Below are 20,692 nucleotides of genomic sequence, written 5' to 3'. Positions count from 1 at the left end.
GCGTGGCCGCTACCTGCTCAGGCCCAGCATTCCCCGGTCCCAGGAGCCGATCCTTGTCGCCCCGCATCACATCCGTGGCTGTTTCAGACTGGCGAGAACTACAACTCTCAGCTTGCCCCTCCCCACGCTGGGTCGTGCCTGTGGTTGTAGTCCCTGCAGACCTCAGAGGCTGCCCCACGGGGGCCCTCTTATCTCGGCCCAGGTCTCGGCTCCTCTGCCTGCTGCCTGGAGGCCTGCGTAATTTTTTAAGCTTCCACTTGTTACCATGTGCGAAGCAGCATTCTAAGTGCTTAACGTGAATTAACTTGGTTATTCCTTAAAGTCTAACAACTCAGTGAGGGGAAAATATTATCCCTTTTTTTTTCAATTATCCATTTTTTATAGATTTGGAAACAGAGGCATTAGTGAGGGGAAGAGATTTTACTAGGCGGTCCAAGATCTCTACTAAGCCCTGACACCTAGAGCCTGCTTTCTGCCTTACTCTGGTTCATCCTTCAACAAACATGTTTCTCCCTTCTCCTTGCCCTTGGCTTCTTCAGAACTGCATCTAAATTAAGGCATAATTTAGAGTATATTTTACAGATGTACAGTAAAATGCACAAATCTTATGTGTATAGCTTACAATAATTGAATTTTTCTTAAATATATACCTCTGTATAACTAAAACCCTGATCAAGATCTAGAACGTTTTCATCACTCCGGAAAGTTCCCTCTTGCCCCCTCCACATCATTTCCCTCCGTACATAACTATTCATCTGTCACTATAGATTAGTTATGTGTGTTTAGAACTTTAGGCTAGTGGAATGACTGGCTCTGTAAATGCCGCCCCCTTTTAGAGGTTAAAGTATTTTTGAGGTCCTATGTATTAGTAGTCTGATCCTTCCCCACCCGCCAGCTCTATTGAAATATATGTGACATTGTGTAAGTTCAAGGTGTACAATATGATGATTTGATACATGTATAAATTGCAAAATGTTACCATAGTAACCTTAGTCGACACATCCTTCACCTCACGTAATTACCGTTTTGTTGTTGTTAGGATGAGAACTTCAAAGCTCTACTCTCATAGCAGCTTTCAAGGATAAGATACAGTATTGTCAACTGTAGTCACCATGCTATACATTAGATCCCAGAACTTATCTTTTAAAAAAAATTTTTAATGTTTACTTATTTAAAAAAATTTTTTTAAAAATATATTTATTTATTTTTGAGAGACAGAGTGAGACAAAGTGAGAGTGGGGGAGGGGCAGAGAGAGAGGGAGACACAGGATTGGAAACAGGCTCCAGGCTCTGAGCTGTCGGCACAGAGCCCGATGCGGGGCTTGAACCCATAGACCGTGAGATCATGACCTGAGCCAAAGTCGGACGCCCAACCGACTGAGCCACCCAGGCGCCCCAATGTTTATTTATTTTTAAGAGAGAGAGATAGCATGAGGTGGGGGGAGGGCAGAGAGGGGATGGAGGATGTGAGGCGAGCTCTGTGTTGACAGCAGAGACCCCGAGGTGGGGCTTCAACTCAGAACTGTGAGATCATGACCAGAGCTGAAGTTGGTCCCTCAACCGACTGAGCCACCCAGGTGCCCCTCCTTTTTTTTTTTTTTTTTTTTAATGGCTGAATGATATTTTACTGTGGATATACCACATCTTCTTTATCCATTCATCCGTTGATGGACACTTAGGTTGTTTCCACGTCTCAGCTACTGTGAACAATACGGCCATGAACATGGAGCTGCCTTTAAACCACTGAATAGTATTCCGCTGTATTAATGTACAAACGTTTTTGAAACCCAGTCTTCTGAACAAATGACCTCTGAGTTCTAGCCTTGTTCTTGCAGTCCCCCCAAGGGCCGGGCTCTTTCTGGAGTGGGGTTTTGTATACACTATTCCCTCTGCCTGGGCTTTCCTTCCTTCCTCTTGGCCTGGCCTACTCTGCTGTCATACAGATTATCCCTCTGTGGGGCAGGAGTGCCCAGATCCCCTCCAACTCTGCTGGTGCCCAGAACCAAGGACAGTGCCTGGCATAAAGGGAATGTTCAATCCCTGTCTGTTGAATGAACACTGAAGTGGCAGGGGGCCCAGGAGGGCCATGTGGCATCGAGTCACGTTCCTAGAGGGCCCAGAGACATTACGTTCCATCTCGGAGCTCCACTAACTTGACTGAAAGGAAACAGCCACCCTCATTTTCCTGATGTGGAAGCTGAGGCTCAGAGAGGGAGAGTGGCTTCCCTTAGGTCACACAGCCAGGAAAGGGAGAGCTGAAATGTGAACCCAGGTTGGCCTGGCGGCTATACCTATGTGTGGTGGTAGTGGGGCATGGTTGGAGGAGCCTGAGGGAAAGCTCTGGAGGAGCCGTCTTACAGTGGAGACAGGAAGCAGGATCTGGTGCTCTCAGAAGGTAGACCCGGTGGAAGTGGTCAGGGAAACTCTCAACTCAATGAAACATATACAACTAGGCTCATGGAGTGGAGGCCATGTAAGAAGGTGAGCTTCCTATTACTGGAGGTGTACAAGCCACGGCAGAACAGCCACTTGGAAAGGGTGCTTTAGAGCAAATGTGTGCCCTGGAAAGGGGCCCAGGTGTCTGGGTTGGGGAGGAGTTAGTTTCTTCTGTCCCAAATTCTTTCTAGCATTGGAGGCTAGGAGTCTCCGACACCAAGGGGTTGTTCTTGGGCTGGCCCCTCTACTGTAGAACAGAATAATGAAGGAATTTTGTACTCTGCAAAGCCATGTGTGGCATGAAGGGAAGACTAGGAAGTTGAGGAGGGATTGAACACATTCACAGCAAAGAGCCACTCTTGGCTCAGGCTCTCCGGGTCAACCTGTGACGCTGCACAGTGGAGTGGAGGGGTAGGTGAGGGTACATGGTGTCTCTGTGTTGCAGATGAAGAAGGGTCCGCTCAGAGAGGAGTGACTTGCCCAGTGTCACCCAGTTAGTCAGAGGCAAGTGAGGACTTGATTTCAACTTGGTCAATTTCTGAGCACATAGTGGGTGCACACAGTAGGTTGCCAGCAAAGACAGGCAACGAGAAGTTTTTCTGAACAAAATATTTAAAAAGCACACACTTAGGGGCGCCTGGGTGGCTCAGTCGGTTGAGCCTCCGACTTCAGCTCGGGTCCTGATCTCATGGCTAGTGAGTTCGAGCCCCGCATCAGGTTCTGTGCTGACAGCTCAGAGCCTGGAGCCTGCTTCAGTTTCTGTGTATCCCTCTCTCTCTCTCTCTCTCTCTCTCTCTCTGCCCCTCCCCTGCTCATGCTCTGTCTCTCAAAAAATAAATAAATGTTAAAAAATTGTTTAAAAAACACACACACACACTTAGAACAGTGGCTGGGAAGGAACCCTGATGTGTATCTGAATTGCTATCTCATGTGCACATTTCTCTATCACTTGTTCTTGTGCTAAGTGCTTTACTGTATCACATGATTAATCTTTTTTTTTTTTAATGGGAATGAGTAACACGAGTGGGAAAGTTTATTAAAGCAAAAAGTACACTCTCCAGATAGGAGAGAGGGTGAGAGACAGGGAGAGAGAGCGAGAGAGAGCGAGCTGCACCTCCCTGATTAATCTTTATAATAAACCTCTGAGTTGAGTTCTGCTGTTACACGCATTTTGAGGCTCAGGGAGATGCCCGAGACGCATTTTACAGATGAGGACATTGAGGCTCAGGGAGATGCCCGAGACCCCCAGCTGGTAAGCAGTGGGCAGGTGATTAGGACCCAAGTCATCTGAATCCACATCCTGGCCTCTTAGCTCCACTTTCTGACTGGCTGCCTGCCTTTCCCTGAAGCTGAGCCTGTGCCTAGGGCTATTACTTGGATCAGCATTTTCACAGCCCGGGCTCAGTGAACTTCTGAGGCTGCATTGTGGCAGGCACACAGGTGCCACTTGAGAAGGGCAGGGCACCATTTGGCCACACCTGGATCGTGCAGATGCTGTCCAAAGGTCTGGCAGGTTAGCACATGCCCTCATGGGACCATAGCAGTGACTCAGAGCTGTTGGTCCCAGGTGTCAGAGCAGGGACGGGGAGCAGGGACTTGGGTCTGGGGTCTGCCCTACCTGGAGCTGGCCAGGGAGACCAGGCTGACTCCCTCGGTCTGGGGCAGGCCCAGAGCCCAGAGTGCTGGGGGGAGCAGCCTGCCTGTCTTCTTAGTAGTTAGGTCAGCAGCGATCCCACCACACTATAACAAACACTAGCATTCATTGGGACTTTACTCTGTGTTGGACACTGTGCTCGGGACTTTAAATGCATGACTCCATTTCATCCCCACCACCACCTTCTGAGAGAGGCTTCATACATTGTCCGTGATTCACAGACAAGGTTGCTGGGACTTAGAGACATGGTGTCATTTGCCCTATCACAACTGAACCCAGATGTCCGGCCCCTGAGCCCCATCTCTTAACAACTACCTTATAATAGTCATTTCAGGTGCTGTTCACCTCCTGCAGCATCCGCTCCTTGGAGACAGACAAGAGTTCTCAGGTATCAGATCTCACATCACCATGGTTCCCAGATGCTGACCATTGCATGCTCTCTCTCTAGCCCCCGACATACTCACCCAAGGGGTGTGTGTGTGTGTGTGTGTGTGTGTGTTTAGTGGTTGGATGCTGGACTTAATGGATCCTGTTTCCCTTTTTGCTTTGCCTGCGGAGAAGCTCAGAAGCCAATTCATGACCCACCTCTGGCAAGTAACCAGAACTGCAAGGCAAATATTTACATATTCTATGGATTCGATTCAGGCCTATATTCTCCTTGTTTTTCCTATACCTTTTCCCGTCATCCTGGTTTCTTCACCTTTTTTAAGCTTGTTGCAGCATATATTTTCCTTCCTTCCTTTTTTTTTTTTTTTTTTTTTTTTTTTTAAATTGTGCTGAAATACACCTAACGTAAAATTCACTATCCGGGCGCCTTGGTGGCTCACTTAAGTGTCTGACTCTTGATCTCAGCTCAGGTCTTGATCTCGGAGTCGTGAGTTCAAGCCCAGTGTTGGGCTCCATGCTGGGTGGGAAGCTTACTTAAAAAAAAAAAATTCGGGGCGCCTGAGTGGCTCAGTCGGTTGAGTGTCCGACTTCAGCTCAGGTCACGATCTTGCAGTTTGTGAGTTCGAGCCCCGTGTGCTCTGTGCTGATGGCTCAGAGCCTGGAGCCTGCTTTGGATTCTGTGTCTCCCTGTCTCTCTGCCCCTCCCACGCTCATTCTCTGTATCTCTCCGTCTCTCAACAATAAACATTAAAAAAATTTTTTTTAAATACAATAAAATAAAAATTCACTATCTTAACAATTTTAAGTGTACAGTTCAGAAGTATTAAGTACATTTATAAAGCTGTGCACCCATCACAGCCATCTATCTCCAGAACTCATTTAATATTTTTTTAATTATTTTTTTTGAGAGAGAGAGAGAGAGAGAGCACAAGCAGGGGAGGGGCAGAGAAAGAGAGAGAGAGAATCCCAAGCATGCTCCCCACTGTCAGTATGGAGCCCAAATCGGGGCTCGAACTCACTAACTGTGAGATCATGACCTGAGCCGAAATCAAGAGTCACACACTTAACTGACTGAGCCACCCAGGTGCCCCCAGAACTCATTTAACCTTGCAAAAACTGCAGCTCTGTACTCACTAAACAACTCCTCATTCCTCTTCCGCCAGCCCCTAGTGACCACCATTCTACTTTTTTTTCCTATGAATTGGACTACTTTAGATACCTCATGTAAATGGAATCGTATGGTACTTGTCCTTCTGTGACTGGCTTATTTCCCTCAGCACAACGTTCTCAAGGTTCATCCATGTTGTAGCATGTATAATAATTTCCTTCCTTTTGTTTATCCATTCATCTATCGATGGACATCGGGTTGTTTCCATGCTTTACCTAATGCGAATAAGTATGCTATGAACATGGGTATACACAAAGCATGTGTACTTTGATAATCTATTTTAAATTTGGGGAGTGATGGGTGAGGGGGTAGGGAACAAACATCCCTGTAAAGTGCCTGATCTGTATCTATTGAGTCAGGTAGGGTCCCTGTCCATAAGGAGAGGGTCACCATAGAAGAGGCTGGTGATCTTGTATTGGGGGTCCCCTTTCTCCTGTGTCAACACAGGGATGGATGGTGGGGCCTGCATGGCTGGAGGGGGAATTGGGGGCTCAGACCCTGCTGGGAGGCCACAGCACCTAGATGGTATTTAACACCAGCCTGGGGTGGATGAGCCCCTGGGGAAGGGTAGATACCCTTTGAGGGCCTCAGTGGAGGGGAATATTAGCAACAGTAGGCAGGAGAGTACGTTACCCAAGTTCAAGGTTGCCCTCACTCTCTTCTGAAAACCTCACAGATGTCCACTGGAGTCTCCATATTTGATTGCTTATTAGTTCCTTCTCCTGGCCTAACTACTCTCTCATTTTCTCCACAGGCCGCCTGTCACTGAGGCCTCTTAACAGCCAGGAGGAGATGGGAGGCTTAGGTGTCACCTTCTGATGACCAACTGTCACCCTCCCCACCTCCTGCCTGCCCCAGGGTTGGGCCTGGTTCCCAGGTCTCTGGGCTGGGGTTCTGCCAGGCTCTTTCTCCTGTGGCCTGAGCCTTCTGTCCTGGGAGTACGGAGGCGGGTCGCCTCAGTCTTGCCCTCCTGCCCCCTTGCTAGAGCCACAGTCAGTGCCTGTTGAGGAGTCTGTCCCATCCTTCTCATCCTGGGAGGTGTCGTCTCTGGCAGGGTTAATGATTGCTCAAGAGAGGAGGAGATGGTGCTAAAGTCTGCCGGCCATGCTGTGGCAGGCCCCAGACGGTGCCCGCTGGTGCCCATCTGCCGCCTCCACGGCCCCTTCCGGGGCACAGGTAGGGACCGCACAGCTTGGCTGCAACGGGGCCGCAGGGGGCTGCAGGCCAGGGGTAGGGGCTGAGTAAGGTTGTTGAGGCCAAGGTGAGCTCTGTGGCTCCCACCCAGCTGGGTGGGAGCCCCGGGCAGAGGGAGTGAGGGCTCGTTCTGGGTTGGGCGGACCTGGAGCTGAGGGAGTCCCGGTCTGACTGCCAGGCCTCAGTTTCTTCTCAGTGTGGGGCTAATAAGACCTGTTCGCAGGTGCTGATGGCTCCCCTCCCTTCCAAGTCCTTGGATAATCTGGACCCACTGAGGTTTCTCACAGGACAGAAGGGAGGCAGTTCCCTCAGGCAAGTGCGTTAACCTGCCTGGGCCTCTTTCACAAGAAGCTCGAGGGGTAAAGACAGAGCGGCTGAGCCGGAGGGCTCCAGAGCTCCAGGAGAAAGAACTGGGCTCCGACCCCAACTGCGTGGGTTCAGATCCCAGCTCCGTCCTGACTTTGGGTGGGCTCTGTAACTCTTCTGGACCCCAGTTTCCACATCGGTGCAGTCAGGATGGTAAGGATGCAGGAAGGAAGCTGGAGAGCCTCTGAAGCCCAGTTGGGTCTTTGGTCAGTGATGGATTGGAGTGCCACCTCAGCCAGTACTAGGAAGGGTCTGGCTGGGACGAACTGCAGGCCGGGCCCCAGCCCTGGCCTGGTGTGAGAGCCAGGGCCCGGCTGGACCTCTTCCCTGAGGCCGGCACTGCACGGCTGGGGCACCAGACACCGGCGTGGGCTCAGGGAATTTGGGATCTGACTGATGGCCACCGGCGTATGGACTCCATGGTTCTTAACCTCACCCCATTTCTCAGGAGGGAAACTGAGGCTGAGAGGGGGCAAGGGCTTGCCTGGGGGTGGGCGACAGTGAGTAAGTGAAATTCTGAATCCAACCCAGGGCCATTTGCCTCCGTATCTATCTGCCGCTGAAACAGCCGGGGTGATGGGCACTGGAGGGGCCCTGTGGCAGGGAGCCCAGTGCTCTCGGCTCCACATCTTGGCACCGGGGCTCCCTAGCTGGGCTGGTGTCTGCCTTGTGGGTGTAGGTAGGGCCCCATGAAGTCAAATGGAGCCCAGACCAAGGCTCACCCAAGGACTCCTGGATTTGGAGCTAGTCTGGGTCTAATGCCCTGTCCCACACTTTCGGACATCCCTCTTTGAACTTCTCGGAGCCTCAGTTTTCTCACTGCACCCCAAACGATAATTCCTACAGCTGGGGCACAGCTGTGAGAAGGAAACAGAACGGAAGAGAAAGTACGCGATGAGCTAGAGGTGGCAGTGGCCATGCTGGCCGAGTCAGCTCTTTGGGGGCCTGTGGGTGACAAGGGCCACCACCCTCTCTGACCCTCTTGGAGGTCCTGGGCAGATCTGGGGTCCTCACCCCCCGTCTGGGAGATGGTGTGGGTGCCCTGGGCTGTTGGGGACTGTGGCTGCTGCCTCTTCCCACTGGGGTCAAGGAGCCAGTGCTTCCCAGGCCAGGGTGAGTGTGCCTCATCCAAGCGGGGGAGGGGGTGAGAGGGGCACTCCTGGTGGGGGGCCTGCACATCTCATGTGGCCAGTAGGGGTTCAGAAGCACCCTAATTCACTTCTTGTTTGACATCGCTCCTTCTTTAAGGAGTACTTTTTGAGAGGAAGGAAAGTGTGGGGAGAGGGAAGCTGGGATTTCTAGAATGTAGATAGTCCCACTTTTTAGAAGGCAAACTGAGAGGTAGAAGGGAAAGGAGAGCCTCTGGGTGTGGCTGCGTGGTACTGGGGCTGGGGTGAGACTGCCTTCTTCGCGCCCAGGCTGCCCAGCGGCACAGGCCCGGGGTGGGCCGGCCAGGGCACTATCAAGGCCTCTCCCCAGTCCCAGCCCACAGGCAACGCCATTCGCTTCTTGTTCATTTGCAATTGCTCTGTCCCCTGCCCTTGCTGGGAGACCAGAAACTCAGGGGCCGGAGGAGGGCCCACCAAAGCATACACATGGCTCTGCACCTGACCTGGCCTCAGAGGATGGAGAGAATTTGCACATATGCAGAAGGCGAGGGAAGGCATTCTGGGCGAGGGGACAGCATATGCAAATGCCTGGATAGAGGAAAATAGAGGGTGTGCCACAGGAGGGGGAAGGGGACCAGCTTGTGTGGGAAGAGAAACCCAGGACCTGTGAGGACTCAGCCTGCCAGGCCGAGTGGGAGGAAGTGTTTCCTGCCGCCAGAGCCATGGTGGAGGCTTGTGCTTGGGAGTAGCTGTGCCCAGCGGGCGAGAAGGCTCACTGGTGGGGCAGGTTCGTTCTTGTTCCTTGTCCAGCTCACACAGGCTCTGTACATTTTTCTCAAATGACCAAATCCAGAGGTGACACTCTGGACCATAGAACTTTGGCCTCATTATGATCAAGTGAGCGTGTGTGTGTAAAAAGTCTCTGTAACAAGGGGACAAGGTTGTGTGAAACCCAGGGTGGAGGTACTAAAGTGGGGAGGAGAGGCAGGACCGCAGCAAGAAAGAGCACTGGACTGGGTGGGAGGGAGGCGTCCAGTTTTGCCCCCAGCTGGCTTGCGGGCGTTGGGCAGGAGCCTTATCTTCCCTGGGACTCAGGAATAAAAGGGGTTGACAGCCACCTCTCTGGGATGGTCTGGACCAGATGCAGGGGCAAGACTTTGGATATATCACTGTTGCCCGGAGTAACGATCAGCAGGCTTCTTGAGGCCCCACGACAATGGGAGGGGGAAGTTGGAAGAAGCTTCCATGAGCAATGAGTGTAGCTGGTTTATAGGCAGGAGGCCAGGAGGTGGAGGCCTTGGGGACCCTAGAGGATGCCTGCCAGTTAAGGCTGTTCTCCCTCTACCTTGCCCTTGGGTGCTCTGCACACACTGTCTGGGAGAAGTCTGGCTGATGAGGAAGAGAAAATCAGAAGCCCAGAAAGAGAGAGAATAGACTTCCTGCTTTGGGTTCTGATCCCATTACTGACTGGGTCACGTCCCTTCTGCTCCCGGGCCGTGGTGTGCCGAGGACTGAATGGCACAGGGTACAAAGTGCCAGCCACAGCACGTGGGCCATCCTTGCCGGCTTCCTTCCCCTTGAGGACTGGATCCCGAGGGCAGGGGTTTCCTGTGTTCCCTATTGCACTTTGTCATAGTGAAAAGCACACCTTGCACACTTAGTGACTAATTTCCCTGTGGCTGCTGACTCACCCCTGAAGGAGGGGAAGTGGGAGAACGAAAGAGGTGAGGAGTGAGGTCCAAGATCACACAGCAAGGGGACATCAGGACTGGCTGCATCCAGCCAGTGTTGAGGTACCCCCGATTTTGCTCACACAGTGGATGCCAGCTGTCTCCCGCCATCATCAGGGTCCAGCTCCATCTGTGCGTCTACTGTGTGCCCACCGCCACCACCATCTCCACCTGCCTCCCCACCCTCATCATCACAAACGGTATCCCCACACCACTGCCACCACCGTCCCTGCTTCCATCCTTTGTCATCCCTACCCCCAACCAAACTACCGTCCTGGCCCAACTCCACCTCCACGACCCACTCCAGGCGCCCCCCCCACCCCAGTCACTGCATGGTGACCCCAGCTCCATCACACCGGCATCCTCCACCGCCTGGCCGTCAACGTCTCGCGTAGGACTGGGAGGAGCAGTCATATGGTGAGGATGACCGCACAACAGGCAGAAGAAGGGGATTTGCATTTGTTGAGTGCTTTCTGTGTGCCAGGGGCTGAGCTGGCACATTCTCTTCTCATTCATTCCCCCCACCCCTATCACTTCGTAGAGTTGTCAGTCCATCTTACAAAGGAGGAAATGGGGGCGCCTGGGTGGCGCAGTCGGTTAAGCGTCCGACTTCAGCCAGGTCACGATCTCGCGGTCCGTGAGTTCGAGCCCCGCGTCGGGCTCTGGGCTGATGGCTCGGAGCCTGGAGCCTGTTTCCGATTCTGTGTCTCCCTCTCTCTCTGCCCCTCCCCTGTTCATGCTCTGTCTCTCTCTGTCCCAAAAATAAATAAACGTTGAAAAAAAAATTAAAAAAAAACAAAAACAAAAACAAAAAAAAAAAACAACAAAGGAGGAAATGGGCTTAGAGTGAATCGCCCAGAGAGCCTGTGCTGCTTCTCAGCTCTGTAAGCTCTTTGCCTCTCTGACCTCTAGTTTCCCCATCTGTAAAGTGGGTATAATGGTGCCTATCTTAAGTGTTCCTGTGTCAAATAGTGCCCAGCTCGGTGTCCGGCATGGAGTACATGTTCCTTCCGTGGCAGCTGCTGTCGCTCACTGCCGGGATGCTTAACACCTGCCACATATTCCACTGAGGCCTTCGTCCCATCCTTCTTGACTGTTGCTTGGTGTTCCCACATTTAGGTTACTTCCATTTTCCATGATTACAAATCACCACTTGTGATGAACAGTTTTTCTGCTGAAAGAGTTTCCTTACTTTATTTATTTATTTTGAGAGAGAGAGAGAGAGAGGGGGGGGGGAGGGGCAGAGAGAGAGGGTAAGAGAGAACCTGCATTGTGAATGCAGAGCCTGATGCAGGGCTGGAACTCACGAACCGCGAGATGGTGACCTGAGCTGAAGTCGGTCGCTCAACGGACTGAGCCACCCAGGCGCCCCAAGAGTTCTTTATTTTAGGTTCGTTGGATCACTAAGTCTGAGATAACAGATGGTTTGAAGGTGTGGGGCCCATAGCTGAACTGGGTTTTTCCGCCTCCTGCTGGAGCCCTGGGGAAAGCCCATGGGAAAGACCCCCTCACTTCTAGCTGTGAGCTCCACTGAGCCTGTTTCTCTGTCGGCAAAATGGGTTGTGCAGAGATGATGTGAATTTATGTCCTGCCCCCAAAATACCTCTATTCCTGCCTCTTCTCTTTAGCCCTGCTGCCACCATTTCAATCCACCAGCATGTAGCAGCTGGAAAGATCTTCTAGAAAAGTAAATTAGTCCCTGCCACTCCTCTGCTTAAAACCCTGGAATGACCCTCCGTTTTCCTTAGAATAAAGCAAACCAGCCTCGCCTTGTCTTACAGGGCCAGGCGTGATCTGCCTCTGCCTGCTTCCCCTCCCCGTCTCCCTCCCTGCCCCTCTCTCTCCTGGGTCCAGCCACAGGACCCATCTTACAATTCCCGGAACACAACTGGTTCTTACCTGACCTGGGACCACCTCTCATACTGACTGAGCAACTTTGTAACAGTGCTCGCTTCAGACAAGTAGTATGGGTACTGATTTATTTTATTTTAAAGAGAGGGGAAGAGGGGCCGAGGGGGAGAGAGATAGAGATAGAGAGAGAGCGAGAGAGAGAGAGAGAGAGAGAGAGAATCTTAAGCGGGCTCCATGCTCCACGCAGAGTCCTATGCCAGGGTCGATCCCTAACCCTGGGATCATGACCTGAACCAAAACCAAGAGTTGGGCACTCGACCGACTGAGCCACCCAGGTGCCCTGTGAATTTTTTAAAAAAGATATTATTTTTAAGTGCTCTCTACACCCAAGGTGGGGCTTGAACTCACAACCACCAGATCAAGAGTCATATACTCTACCGACTGAGGCACCCAGGCGCCCCATGGGCCCTGAATTTAAAAAACTCAAATAAGGAGCACCTGGGTGGCTCATTTGGTTGAGTGTCTGACTTCGGCTCAGGTCACGGTCTCGCAGTTCGTGGGTTCGAGCCCCGTGTCGGGCTCTGTGCTGACAGCTCAGGGGCTGGAACCTGCTTCAGTTTCTGTGTCTCCCTCTCTCTCTGCCCCTCCCCTGCTCGCACTCTGTCTCTCGCGCTCTCTCTCTCAAAATAAATAATCAAAAAATGTTTTTAATAAAAAAATAAAAAATTCAAATCATACTACGAGATTTATAACAACAAACAGCCCCCGAATTGCCTTTCCCCATATTTTTGCTTGACTTGGTTTGGATTTTTCAGTGTCTGTCACTGGTGTGCAGGTTTCCATGATTTATTGTGTTTGCTTATTTCCATGGTGTAAATACTTCCACCCTGACTTCAAGCCATGAAGATCGTGCCAACCGGATTGTAAACTTCCTGAAGCTATGGCAGTTTTCAGTAGGAGCTCCCACATGCTATGGCATCTCTCTTCCCTTCAATGTCTGATGGCTCCTGTTCATACATAATGAAATCCGTGGGGGCTCTGGGTCAGGGGGCAAGGCAGAACTTGTCTTTTAGAAGCCGCACCATAAAGTGGGTCAATGGAAGCCCCTACATTTCAGAATCTGTGGGTTGTTTCCTCTTAAGTGGGTCCATTTTCTCTGTTTTTTTTTTTTTTCATTTTTTTATTTTTTATTTTTTTAATTTCTGGTGGTTGGGGGAGGTGTCCTGTCATCTCCAGTGCTTTTGGAACTGAGAAGGGACAAGGGGCTGAGAGCGTCACCATTTAGTGTGCAGTCTTTCACTTAGCTCCCTGTTTTGCTGTGGTACCCCACCTCTGCCAGGCCTAGGGCCCCCTGGCTCCAGATCTCTCCGATTCAGCCTTTTCAGGAAGTAGCCTCCATGTAAGTTCTCTAATGTGTGTGGGGGGTGGGATGTCAGCCCCCTGACTGCATGGGTGGAGAAGCGGTATCTGGGAGTCTAACGGTTCCACATGCAAACTTTCAACTAATTTTCCTGCTTTTAGGCCACCCCACACCTCCGATTTCAGAGGGTTCTAGAACCGTCAATGCTTTGGCCTTTCTGGGGTTTTGAGCTGGCTTCTCGTGGGTGTCATCCGTACTCTGGTTTTCACTATCATTAGCTTGATAAGTTGTTCATCTCTCATCAACTCTTTTGAACTTCTAAAATCTTTACCATCATTTGAGTGGGGTTTCAAGAAGGAAGAAGTGGAGATAAATGTTGAATTCTCCTGAACAGAAAGCTCCCTGCTCCACTCCTCACACAATGCCCTTTCCTTATCTGTCAGACGCGTCACTTTCTCAGAGACTCAGCCCTATGTGTTCCCATTATCCACTGCTACATAACCAACCACGCTAGGACTTACTGGCAAACAGCAACAGTCATTTATTATGCTTAGAGATCTACCATTTGGGCAGGGCTCAGAAGGGATGGCTCATTTGGGGGTAGAGCAGCCATTTGGGGATGGTTTATACACCGGCTTATTCACATGGATGTTAGCTGTCCACTGGGAGCTCAACCAGGCTGTTGGCCAGGGGCTTCGGTTCTTCTCCGCATGAGTCTCTTCAAGAGACTGCTTGGGCTTTCTTGCAGCATGACTGCTGAGTTCCAAGAGTGAGTGTTCCAAGACACTGGAAAGGAAACTGCCAGTATCTTGAGGCCTAGGCCTGGAAACCGGCATAGCATCTCTGGTGCCATAGTCTATCGATCAGTCATGGGGCCTGCCCAGATGTCTTAACTATAAAGCCAGTGGGATTTTTAATTCATGGAGGTGACTGTGTAATGACATGGAGAGGCTAAGGCAATTGTAAGAATTTTTATTACAGTTTTCTCGAAGAGGTGGCTTGCCACACCATGCAGGGCCACATGGGGAAGCTTTTGGCCAGGAGGCAGGAAGGAGGAGAAAGCATGACCCAGAGCCTCAGTGTATTTTCCATGGGAAGGAAGCTTCAGGTCAAGCAGCAGAGCAAGATTAGGATTAAGTAGTTTGAATAGTTTTGGTAGGGTCTAGGGGCTGTCCTTAGCTGTCCAGTGCTTGGCCCTGGGGTGACTTAGGGCAGGGGGAATATTGACCTGGTGTGTGCGTTAGATAAAGGAGGTGGTTTGGGTGTCGTCTCTGGATTGGTTGGTTTGTATAGGAGAGGAGTGTTTGCAGACAAGTCATTTGTCATCTCTAGGAAATAGCTCACCTTGGGAAAGGCCAGCAAGGCCCCCCAGGTGTTAAAGTCTCATAAAAGAGAGAAAATAAAAACATGATGAATGGACCAGATTCAAGGGGGGCAGACCTAGTCCTCATCTCTTGCTGGGAGAAGTGTCAAAAAGTGCGTAGCCCAGTTTATCTGCCATAGTGCCCAAAGTGGCACCCCTCCTTCTGCTCCCACACTAGGCACATTCTCTTCCTTCATAGCACAGGATGCAGCAAGCAGTTAGATAGCACTGTGTTTACTTGTTTAGGGTCTGTCTCATTTACTAAGCCAGGAGCTTGGTGAAGGCAGCACGCAGAGTCTTTTGTTGGCCATTATTTTCCCAGTGCTGAGAACAAGGTATAGCACATGGTGGATGGTAGACATCCATAAATATTTATAAAAGAATGAATGAATGAATCAGAGTACCCAGCACATAGTATGTGCTCAGGAAATGTCAGCAGATATTTAAAATTACCAATCCACCTGATACCCCCGTGTTTCCCTGGCAGTGAGGGAAAGCGGGGTGCACCTGTGGCCATGCGAGGCATGGGAGATGGCAGTCAGGCATGGATGGTCTGTGGAAGCCCTTTTATGCAGTGTGGACTCAGGCAATGCGGAGCCATCGAAGGCTTTTGAACAGGGGAGGGAGGCCATCAGAGGGGGCAAGGAAGGATTACTTGAGCTGAGCGAACTGGATTAGAGACTAAGGGGAGGGAGACCTGGAGGAGGGCTGAGCCAGGCAAGGGGGGAAGGGGGCCTGTGAGTGTGGCCTCTGTGGGATGGAGAGAAATGCAGGGGTGCCCATGGATTGGATGTGGGGCACTCCAGAAAAGGGAAGTCAGGGTAACCTGGGCAAATGGGTATATTCCTGAGGTGGGAACTTGGGAGAGGGCTGGGTGGTGAGAGGGAGAGGACTTCTGGGTTTTGATGCTGTTTCATTGTCAGGATCAGCTCTGGAAGCCAATCTCTCTCTCCCTTGTTCCTTACTCTCCCCTTTGGAGGGTCCCATCTTTTGGAATCAGCCATAGATTGAGGTCATTTTTCTCTTGGTTGTCCCATAGTTTTGGATCCTTCCCAAACTGACTTAACCAGGGAACCCTCCTGCTGTAGGGCATCTTACATGGGCAGTGTTCCACAGAGCACACTTTGGGAAAGGCTGAAAAGGCAGCTGTTAAATGTGTCCACAAGTAGGACAAAGGACCCTGCCCACCCATAGAGTCTTTGGATTGTCCTGGATAAGTCACAGTCCCTCCTCAGGCACCTGATTTTGAAGGATGCTATTAGTTTTAGACACTTCAAATAGGCAGAGTAGTGTAGTGGCTGGGGGAGTGAATTCTGAAGACTAAAAGCCTTGTGTCAATTTTTTTTTAATTTAAATTTAAATTTAGATTTTATTTTATTTGAGAGAGAGAGAGACAGAGAGAGACCAAGCATGAGCAGGGAAGAGTGGCAGAGGGAGAGAGAGAGAGAATCTTTTTTTTTTAAATTTTTTAAAACATTTATTCATTTTGGAGAGTGAGAGAGACAGAGCATGAGCAGGGGAGGGGCAGAGAGAGAGGGAGACACAGAATCCAAAGCAGGCTCCAGTCTCTGAGCTGTCAGCACAGGGCCTGACGCAGGGCTCGAACTCACGGACTGTGAGATCATGACCTGAACCGAAGTCGGACACTCAACCGACTGAGCCACCCAGGTGCCCCTGAGAGAAAGAGAGAGAGAGAGAGAGAGAGAGAGAGAGAGAGAGAGAGAGAATCTTAAGCAGGCTCCATGCTGAGCAGAGCTCAATCCCATGACTCTGGAATCATGACCTGAGCTGAAATCAAGAGTTGGATGCTCAACCAACTGAGCCACCCAGGCGCCCCCAAAAGAGTGTAGTTTTGTCATTGATTTCCTGTGTGGCCTCAGGAAAGCCCCTTATTCTCTCAACCACCTCATAGTTGCAGGAATATCAAGATTACACATACAATTGGCTTAGAGCAGTACCTACTACACAGTAGACACTGAATTCTGGAGTCAAGTTCAGAGTCATTCTCAGAATGGAATTCTGGACCAGGCTCAGCTACCTTGCCCACCCCTCTGGGTACCACCGCCCCCCCCTCCCGCCATTACTCCTACCCTGGGACATCTGGAAAATGGGCAGAGGATAATAGGGGCCCTTTAAGAGAGCTGCTGATGGTCGTTGTGGGTGGCCTGGGTCAGACCCAGACAGATGGGGGGTCCGCCAAAGGGAGGGAGGCATGTGTATATGTGCCTCTTCCCTGACACCTCTTCTCCTAGGTCCTTCCAGACATGATGGCATGGTTGTGGCTGTCCTGCTTCCTGTTTCCTACCCTCATGGTGTCCGGTGGGTGCCTCTCCTCCCCTATCAGAGTAGCATTAACCTGGGGATCCTTGGCAGGACCTTCCAGAAGGAAGGGGCACTGTCTCATCATCAAACTCCCAGCTCCTACGACCCAGCCTCATGCTTGGCTGCCCTGGGGAGGCCTGGGGAGCAATACAGGCCCTGGCGGGTGAGCTTGGCTGAAGGTTGGGACTGGTATGGGCTCCCACAGGGGCTGGTGAGGGTCAGGCTTTGCAATGGCAACCAGGTGTTCCAGTGATCTATGTTCCTACAGTGGCAGCCAATGTGGCCCCAGTGTTCTCGGGAAACATGACGAGAGTGAACTTGCCTGAGGACCTACCAGTGGGTGAGTAACCATCCCTGTGCAGAGACTGTGCCAAACCCTTACCCAAAGAGGGTGCCAGGGCCTCCCCTAGGAGCTAGCTCCCCATCCTTGCAGCTGCATGGCTCGTCAAGGGGCAAAGGTGGACTGATGGGAGTCAGTTCCAGAAATCTGTTTTCTCCTCCTCTTCAGCTTTTGCGTCAGGGCCCTCACACAACATCAAATAACCAAGACACCCCATGAGAACATTCCTCCTGTTTCCCATCACTTTCTGGTGTTTCTGATTTCCCCAAGGAGAAAGGATCCACTTGGGACAATTCTTTCTCTTCCAACTCTCCCACTTGCTAACCTCCCTCCGGTCCCTGTTTTTAGCCCCTAAACAGAGAGTAGGTTTAAGACTCAGAGCCTTTCACACACTTCTCTCCAGAAGTTAATAAGGTTGCTTTATTTTTATTGCCTTTGTTTGTAGAGTTACTTTCTATCTATGGCAAGTGAAATGGATTTCTATTTACAGCCGCGATCTAAAGCTTGCTTTTAAAATAAATGTACTTACATGAAATGATAAGTGGATTAAAAGAAGGATCATAAATAATGAGATATTTGGTTATGGTAAAGATGGTGGCAGCGTATAAGAGGGGATGACATTTGGGAAATATCGTTTTGGAGGAACCATAGGAACTGAATACCAAATTCCCAGCAGGATGTGGATTGGAGAAGCAGAAACAAAGATGACTATTTTTACTGGGATATAGGCTCAGCTGTACATTATAGACCCCAAACAACCAAGGTGTAAACAAGGTCAAGGTTTATAATTCTCTCATCTAGCCATCTACAGCAACAAGTCCAGGGCTGTCTGGGGTTCTGTTCCATGAGAACAGTAGGCTGTTCCCAACTCTAGGCTCCTGGTGTCGGGCACCCTCCCTCCTTCCACGTCCAGGTTCTGCCTTCCCTCAGGTGCGGCCCTCATCCACGTGGTCCAAGATGGCTCATGCCTCACCCTATTCCAGCCAGCCAGAGGAGGAAGGGGCAACGTGAGTTTGGCCCTTTGTCCTAAGGACAGGCTCCAGACTCCACACACACAGATTTTAGCATCATATCCACACCTAGCTTCAAGGGAACCTGGGAAATGAAGTCTTTACTCTGGTTGACCGTGTAACCAGCTCAGAATCTGGGCTTCTCTTACTCTGAGGGAAAGGAGGAGTATGACTACTGGGGGACAAGCCGCAGTCTTTGTCTTAGCATCAGAATTGGGATCTCAGATATGTAAAGCTGCAACATAACACAAGAGACTGCATCAAAGGAAGTGAAACCCAGAGTTTGTCCTGGGATTCAGATGCCCAGATCTGAGGGAAGGATGGGGATGGACTTTGCAGGCACAAAGGCCACGTGCCTTTGGGTGTGGTTGCCAGGACAGCAAGATCTATTCAGGGTTATATTAGTAAAAATTTAATGCCCAGGATAAGGGAGGTAATAGTCTCATTTCACTCAGAGATGACACAACGTCCCCTGGAGGGCTGGGCTGGTGTCCAACCATTAGATATTTATAAATGTTCTCTGTACAACAGAGAAGTAATGTGTAAACATGAACGATATTTACATATATTTTCATAGCTGTTTGGTCATAGATAAAACACATACATACCTTCAAGCAAATGTCACAGATGTTACAACCCAAATGCCTTCAAGATCTCCATTCTCTGGGGTAAGACTTTAATGTCTAAACAAAACAGCTTAAGTCCCCATGCTAGTTCCGGAGGCCCCTCCCGTGGATGTTCTTTTGGAGCTTGAGGCTCACCTCTCGTTCCTTCTTCCCTCTCCGTGGCCAGTCCCTGGTCCCCTCCAGCCAGCTCCAGCCTCTACTGAAGGTTTGGGGAGAAAGCAGGAATTGCAGCATGAATCGGGAAGCCACACTCCCTGTTGTCACAAAAGTGTCCACTCGGAGCCTGGTCAGGTCACCTGACCCTTGTCTGTCTCTCCTCACCTCCCCTGTGGCACACTCCTCCCTCTGCAAACGCCCTGGAAACAGAAAACTAATTCCTTCGTTGTTCAGAGAAGTGCTCCTCCCTCCCTGAGCCATACCAAATGAGGGTTTTTTATAACCACGTGGCTCTTCTCTGAACTTTTTTTTTTTTAATTTTTTGAATGTTTATTTATTTTTGAGAGAGAGAGTGCAAGCGGAGGAGGGGCAGAGAGAGGGAGACACAGAATCCGAAGCAGGTTCCAGGCTCCGAGCTGTCAGCACCGAGCCCGACGCAGGGCTCGAACCCACGAACCGAGAGACCATGACCTGAGCTGAAGTCGGATGCTTAACCGACAGTCAGGAGGCCTCCTCCCTGGGCTTTTAAAGTAAAGGATGATTTCCTTCTTCCTGAGACAAATTCTACAGCTCTCTTACAATGGGAAGTATTTTCAGTCAGATTTTTAAAAACTATGTCATTTAGACTTTCTATTTTTTTTTTATTTTATTTTGAGACAGAGAGGGAGAAAGAGAGAGAGAATCCCAAGCAGGCTCCACAATGCCAGCTCAGAGCCCGACACAGGGTGCGAACACACGAACTAGACTTTCTATTTTGAAGTATAATATATGTACAGGAGGGGCGCCTGGGTGGCGCAGTCGGTTAAGCGTCCGACTTCAGCCAGGTCACGATCTCGCGGTCCGTGAGTTCGAGCCCCGCGTCGGGCTCTGGGCTGATGGCTCGGAGCCTGGAGCCTGTTTCCGATTCTGTGTCTCCCTCTCTCTCTGCCCCTCCCCCGTTCATGCTCTGTCTCTCTCTGTCCCAAAAATAAATAAAAAACGTTGAAAAAAAAATTTAAAAAAAAATATATATGTACAGGAAAGTGCATTGAATTCACACGTAACCTCCACTGGATCAGGAACTAGGATGTTGCCAACACTCCCAGGTCCCCTTTCTCGTCCCTTCGGTCACTCCCTGTCCTTTCTCTCTCACACAAGACCTCTTTTTCTGACACTAACGCTATACAATAGTTTAGCTTCATCAGGCAGATTTTTAAAAAATATATAATTATGGTGTTTTAAATATCAATTTTAGGGGTGCCTAGGAGGCTCAGTCGGTTAAGTGTCCAACTCTTGATTTCGGCTCAGGTCACGATCTCACAGGTTGTGGGATCAAGTCCTGTGTCGGGCTCTGAGCTGATAGCCTGGAGCCTGCTTGGGATTCTCTTTCTCTTTCTCTCTCTCTGCCCCTCCCCCACTTTCTCTCTCTCTCTCCCCCCCCTCAAAATAAATAAATACACATTAAAAATTTTTAAATATATCCATTTTCGTTTAGTGACAAACTATATAATTCCTTATACACAGAGACCTAATACATGTCTTTTATAGATTTCTTATATTTAATTTCTTTTTTCAGGTCAACCTGAAAAAAAGAGCATTTAAAGAGCATTTGTCCACTGATACGTCTTTCTATGCCCATGG

The 20,692-nt window shown here is 50.2% G+C and overlaps 1 protein-coding gene across 1 annotated transcript in view; it reads left to right on the top strand.

Annotated features, from left to right (window-relative positions):
- Positions 1–6,749: 6,749 nt before the first annotated feature.
- Positions 6,750–20,692, top strand: part of CDHR2 (cadherin related family member 2) — a 35,514-nt gene continuing 21,571 nt past the window's right edge. The window contains exons 1-3 of the mRNA XM_030327002.1: positions 6,750–6,821; positions 16,871–16,937; positions 17,209–17,280. Of these exons, the coding sequence (XP_030182862.1) occupies positions 6,750–6,821; positions 16,871–16,937; positions 17,209–17,280 (211 nt within the window). The remainder of the gene's footprint in view (positions 6,822–16,870; positions 16,938–17,208; positions 17,281–20,692) is intronic.

Source organism: Lynx canadensis, chromosome A1 (genome assembly GCF_007474595.2).
Source record: "Lynx canadensis isolate LIC74 chromosome A1, mLynCan4.pri.v2, whole genome shotgun sequence".
In the NCBI taxonomy this organism is placed as follows: domain Eukaryota; kingdom Metazoa; phylum Chordata; class Mammalia; order Carnivora; family Felidae; genus Lynx; species Lynx canadensis.
This window is presented reverse-complemented; position numbering and strand designations above follow the sequence as displayed.